This window comes from Buceros rhinoceros, unplaced genomic scaffold, assembly GCF_000710305.1.
Source record: "Buceros rhinoceros silvestris isolate BGI_N320 unplaced genomic scaffold, ASM71030v1 scaffold32672, whole genome shotgun sequence".
In the NCBI taxonomy this organism is placed as follows: domain Eukaryota; kingdom Metazoa; phylum Chordata; class Aves; order Bucerotiformes; family Bucerotidae; genus Buceros; species Buceros rhinoceros.
This window is the reverse complement of record NW_010397795.1, coordinates 54,863-61,102: the sequence shown is the minus strand read 5'-3', so window position 1 is coordinate 61,102 and position 6,240 is coordinate 54,863. Positions and strand designations below refer to the sequence as shown.

General features: G+C 51.5%; 1 protein-coding gene across 2 annotated transcripts in view; it reads right to left on the bottom strand.

Moving 5' to 3' along the window:
- Window positions 1-1,722: 1,722 nt before the first annotated feature.
- The window catches only part of FLT4 (fms-related tyrosine kinase 4), a 36,119-nt gene continuing 31,601 nt past the window's right edge, over window positions 1,723-6,240 (bottom strand). The window contains exons 28-29 of one of the 2 annotated variants that reach the window (XM_010146385.1): window positions 5,643-5,728; window positions 1,723-4,336 (exon numbers count right to left, since the gene is read on the bottom strand). In XM_010146385.1, coding sequence (XP_010144687.1) covers window positions 4,117-4,336; window positions 5,643-5,728 — 306 coding nt within the window. In that variant the 3' untranslated portion in view covers window positions 1,723-4,116. The remainder of the gene's footprint in view (window positions 4,337-5,642; window positions 5,729-6,240) is intronic. The other variant, XM_010146384.1, reaches the window with a different exon arrangement.

Sequence of the window (6,240 nt, the reverse complement as noted above, 5' to 3'; positions counted from 1 at the left end):
CACCCGTGGTCCCTCTCCGCGCCCGTCACCGCCGTGCGATGAAGGAGAGCAAAGGGGCGAGCAAAGAGGCGCCGCTGGGGCCGCGGGGTCCCAGACCCCCGGGACCGAGGAAGGGTGGTGGGTGCGGGGCGAAGGACCGGGTCAGCAAGGTTCACCGGAGCGTATCCGGCTCCACGACAAAAGACCGGGTGTCATCCTGGATGGAAATGCCACAAAGGGCAGCTGTCTTCTAGAGGATGCAAATGATTTCCCCTCTTCTAGAGGGCAAATGCAAAGGGACTCGAAAGTAAAAATAATAAATGCAGAATGCGCGGATTGGGTGGGCGCTGCGTGGGGAGACGGGGAGCTGCAGCACCCCCCGGCCTCCAGGAACCAGAGAGCAGCTGCCAGTTATGACTTTATTCATTTTCACATTTAGATATTACAACAAAACTCTTAATGACGAAGGATAACAAGTACTATAGGAGGAGAGGAAAGAAAGCGGTGTTCTAACTGGTTTGATACATCACCCTGAACTTCCAGAGACAAGACTCAACAGAGTTACACACGCTCACATACGCTCACTGGTAGCAGAACTCATGTGCAAACACCCACACGCTCACCCACAAAACACTCACTCACACACACAGACCACAGCTCTGTACTCGCACATAACCCATGTTGTAACCTACTTGCTTAGAAGGCAGCCCGCTGAAACATCGAATGCTGCTGGAGCAACAACAGGTACCAGGTTAAAATATTGCAATAGAAATGAAGTGTTACTTGATACACAGGTTTTTCTCCAGAGACGCTTGTGTATTTGCAAGTAGGGGACCCAATGCTTTGTTTTCATGAGGGAGGAACGTCCTCTCAACACCAACGCTTTGTAAGGAAAAATGAGACTGCGCATAGACCGGGAAGAGTCATTTGAAAGGAGGATGATGATAAATAGCTTAGCTTCGATGCTGAGTTCCAGTAAAAAGCCCAAACAAAACAAAACAGACTGCACAGAGAGTGAACGGAGCAGTTCACTGAACGAACCCTGGGTTTAAAAGTTGCGATGTTCCCTTGTCGCTGTGGAAAGACAGTAAACACTGTTGCCTCACATCTTCAAACCAAACCGGACCAGCTTCATTTCATGCTCACGCTTAGCTGGAGGCACTAAAATAAATGCTAGAAATAATGCAAGAGTGTGGGGAACAATATCAGGTTTGCACACGCTAATTTTAGCATACTTTTAAGAGAGCGACAGCACAATTGTCTCAACAGCTCTTCAATATCTCAGTCTACAACTGTTCTTCGTCAGCAGGAGCGACTGAAGAGGAGCCGGCGTTTGCTCGTATCATGGCTGCATTGTTCATGCAACACTGTTGACGCAGATACAAGAGGGTCTGAGTCCACCCACCCATCAAGATGGTGCAAAAGAGAAATAAAACTTCTGTAGAGTTGAATGATTTGAAGGTTCTTAAAACGAGATGTCACACCAGTGCTTTCCTCAGAGGGAAGCAGGGGCTCGTTAACGACAGCTCTCATGAAGTAACCCTTCTCCACAAAAATGCTCATGAGCAATTTACAGCTGAACCTAGAGACAAGGGGCAGCTGTCCTGGCGGGTTGGGAGTGCTGCCAGCCAGCCAGGGCACCCAGGTGCCTCCGTCCCCTTTTCTGCTGAGGAACTCTGCCAGTGCCCTGCAAGTGTTGGCCTCTACTAGTACACTTCTATCCCTCACAAATGGACAAGGACTTGCAGCTACTTCAGAATTCTGTTCTTCAACAATTATTTTATTTATAGGTCTCTTTCCTGGGCCCTCTCTCGGATGGGGCTGTGTTTCCAGGCAGAGCCCTCTTTGTGAAGCGCTGGAAACAAGAGCGCTGGCTCCTGGGGATGCACATCACCCCGCGAGCGGCCAGGATTTAGATCAGCCGGCTGTCACCTTCCACCCATGTGAATGCCGGTGGAGAGCCCCAGCAGCAGGGACGCGTGCAGCCCTCCTCCTGTCAAAGGAGTTCAAAAACCAGGGCAAGATGAGGGCAGGAGACCTTGGTCTGCCCTACACCCCCGTGGCTGTCCTAATTCCTTGGCCTGGCTCTCCAGCATCTCCTGCCAGAGGATTCTGACTGAGTCATAACAATTACTTAAAGATACTTAAATTCCTGGCAACTTCAGGGGACACCAGTAGAAGTCAGGGAATCCATTGTCACATGCAGTTTCCAATTCCACATCCTGAGCCAGTTTGGCTCAAGCTGGTCTGGCTTTGTGCCTGTTTTTACCATGGAAATCGCAGTCGTGTCGTCCTGACACGACAAGGGAGGGGAACATTGAGCGCTCTGCACAGGCTTAGAGGATCTGAATGACGGGCATGCTTTTCCCATGTGCTAAATAAATCTCCCCGTTACACTTGTGCCGAGAACTATAATTAAGACTTGGGAAAGTCATCCGTAAGGATTCACAGGCTCACATCAGGAAATGCATAAAACCCTCTGCTGGAAAAGAAATGCAGTTTGGGAAAGCAGCATGACTGACAGGAAACGCAATTTTCAAAGTCCAAACCAAACCCTTAGCTCTGTGCACAGAGGTGCCGAGGTGCCCTGGTGCAGGGAGCTCTGCCAGCCACGGGCATGTGGGAGAAGAGATGATGACGAGCTATTCAGATGAGCCTCTTCACCCAGACTCCTCTGATGATGACGTAACCGTGCTCTGTGGCTGAGCAGGATGGAAAGAAGTAGGTGGGAAGCGGTGTGGCAGCAGCGCAGAAATCTGTGGAGAGGGGCTGTGCAAGCTCCCCAGAGCTCTGAATTAATGTCGTATCTTTTAGAAACAAAAGGCCCAAATAACGAGATGTTTCCTCCTCCAGCTAATAAATGTTCCTCCATCCTCCAGAGACAGGTACACTGTGCTGGTGGCTCTGCAACAGAATCTCCCATTGGGCAGGGAGTGCCTCCTCAGAGCCAGGGAACTAGGGCGACAGGAAAGGTCAGGGTGCAGAACTGTCCGTCCAGGAGAAGTGAGGCTTGAGCCCTGGCCAGGTGCTGCCCTCCATGTGCTCAGCGATGCCAACACACAAGAGGATGCAACTCAGGGCACCTCATTGCCGGAGCTCAGTTCCTTCCATTGTTTCCCAAACCCTTGCAGCAACTTAAAAACAAACATTTCACTCCCTTTCACTTTGATCCTTTTCCTCCCAGCAAACAGCCCTTTTCGCTCTGTGTTTAGAAGCCAGCTGAAGTTAACACAGCTTTGCTTTAATATCTCATCGAGCAACAAATGATCTCAGTGCTGCTCTGGGAGAAGGGGAAGGGGAGAGCAGCAGACCTGTGAGCAACCTGCTCCCAGCACGGATCATATAAATGCAAAAAGAGTTGCTGTTTATCCCACTGGGAGGATTCTAGCCATCAGCTGATGACCTACTCAGCACTAGCTGTGTTGAGATGGCTAAAATAATCCCGGTATAAGGCAGATTGACAGGTTTCTCCACAGCAGAGATGAGAGGGGTGTGGGTGTTGCTTGCAGAGGAGATGGAGAGGCTGGCACCTACCCAGAATGAACAGCGTGCACGAACATTTACAAAGATCCCTCAGGATCTCTCCGTACACCTCTTTAAAATGTCCTGCTCTCGCTGCTAATACCACTAGGGATTTCTTCCCTTTGATTCTGCTCCACAGCTCCGCAGCTGACATCATGAGGAGAGGAGGAGGAAGCAATCCAAGGAAAAACACTCAGGCTGCGCACCAGGAAGAAACTTGAGACTAAGACAGATCTATTTATATCTGACCTGAAATGGGCTTTCTGAATGGGAAGCTGCTCCGAGCGGAGGCTGGATGCTAGGCAGAAGGTGCTGTAGCGCTGAACACAAGCACCCACTCGCCGGCAGAATGCATCTGTCTGAGCCGCAGAAGAGTAGAAACGCGAGGAATTGGCAAGGAGCTCTCTCCAGTCCCGGCATGGAGAAGCTGCAGCTGGAGGTGCTGTGTGGGCTATCGCCCTGCAGTTCCAAGGACATCGGTGTTCCCCGTCTGTTTGGGGTAGGTTCCCTTCTGGGGTTGGGCATGGGTTGAAGGAGAAGCTCTGAGTGACCCTGATGACGCGCCTGGAGGGTGAGAGGGGATGTCTTGGCAGGTGCCTCCAGGGACTGATGCCATTAGTACTGGTCGGAGAAGAAGGAAGCGTGGAGAGTGGGGGGACTGGCCCCCTCTCCAGGCGGGGTGCAGCTGCCGTCCTCAGAGTGTTCTGACAGCTCCCCGTATTCACTATTGTAAAAAGTCTGGCCTCCCACTTGGGACCCGTACGATGGCCGACATCTGCCCCGCAGGTCCGACTGTTCCCCTGGCACCTCCGCAGTTCGGCTGGGCCCTTTACTGCTGTGTGGGAGAGAGACACAGGAGATCAGTCTGAGCACTCCTGGAAAGCTTCTGCCCTGCTTAGAGAGATCCCAGCTTCAGGAAACATCCTCTGCTAATGCACAGGACAGAGGCAGGGTCAGGAATGGACCTACACCTCCATCTCAGTGCACAACACCAGGCCTTGCTCTAATCCTAAACACAGCCCGTATGTTTGTGAAAAACCTGCACGTATCCAGTGACAGTTATTTCAGCTCTTCTGGATGCCTTTGGGAAGCCCAGGGAAGGGCTGGGATGCCAGTTAGCGAGACATTGCCTCAATTGCTCCTAGACCTGGCAGGAGTAACAGAAACTGATACAAACCAACGGCCAGGGTGGGGCAAAGGAAATGAAGGAAGATGATGAAGAAGATGTGGGGGGAAATTAGCAATCCCATCTCGGTGCCTGCCAATACCAGGTGATTGGCAAGAAGTCACAAGAGCGAGGGCAGGGACACATTCAAGGAGAGGTTTAGGGGCAGTGTTTTCCAGGAGACAGGATGTCAGGTAGACCATGGTGTAGGAGACAGTGGGGATGTGCCTTAGGGGAAAGAGGACAAAGACAAGAAGCAGGAGACAGTCTTGATACAACGGCAGAGGGGCCACAGGGCAATGGCTAAGGGAAAAGACAATGACCAGTCTGATCTGATGTGGGAAGGCAGAGGAGGTGAGGAAGAGGCTGGGGACTGGCTTGCTCAATCCGGCACCAAGCAGAGATTAGCTAGACAGGTTCTCGACCAATTTCCAAGCCTCAAGTAAAGACATAACCATCAGTAACATCCTCATCTCCAAGAGTGCCAGCTCGACCCGGCAGGCTCAGCAGCGGCATGTGGGAAGTCCTAAGGCCTGTACCATCCCTGCAATGCCACACCGGGGCCGGGTACCACATGGCTCAGGGCTGGGGGGTAGAGGTGGCAGCCACATAGTTTCCATCCATCCCCCCTGCCACTGCTTGAACAAGCCCTGACACATTTCACCAGCAGATGTCAATAAGCATTAAGAGTCTTGTTAACAGCGTTGCTCCACCGTGCCTCGTTAGCTTAATGGACACAGTCCCACGGAATGGGCACGGTTTATATTTTTAAACCCTAGGAAGCAGCAGGCAGGTCTGTTCATTGTGCGTTTTGCCTCCTGTTAATGTTTACATGGACTTATCAGGCTCAGGGCCCAGAGCCCTGCTGCTGCTGAGAGCCCCAAGAGCTATATCCTATGGGGAGACACCAGGAGCTGCCTCCTGCTCTCACTGATTGGGCTGCAGGGAGGTCTGAGTGGCCAGACTTGAGGAGTACCTGAATCCACCTTCTTTTCTGTGTCGGTTTTCTATCCTCTCAAATTCCTCAGATGCCAGAACCATGCCACTGTCTGTCTGATTGTCCTGGAAGGAAGCAACAGGAGTTATCAGTAACATCCCTGTCGACTGATCAGAGTGGGAAGGGAGCAGGAATCATTTGGGAGATGAAATCTGGTGTATGTGTGATGGGGAAAAAGCAGTAGGGGCACTTTACCAGCATGCTCCGTGGTCTTGCTGGAATTGATTTTCTTAGGTGCCTTCCTAAAAGCACCACATAGAAAGGTAGGGTTTGTGTCTGCAGTTCAGAGCCAATTCTGGGGAAAAAAAGAGTGCTCCTTGCCTGGAAGGTGTATTACCATCAAATCTGTGAGAGGTGAGATTTTCCTCTGAGACTAGGGGCATGACGAGAGTTTTTCCACTAGAGGAGATACAAGCACGAGCCCAGTTCAGAGAGGCCAGGAGGGCTCCTACAGCCATGTGGGTCAAGACAGGGGAGGTGCAGATAAGCACTCTGGATTTACCTAGTTCTGGCTGGATTTCAGTGTGCTTAACCAGGCCATGTTCACACAATTGAGAAGGGTGAAGAGCACGCTCTT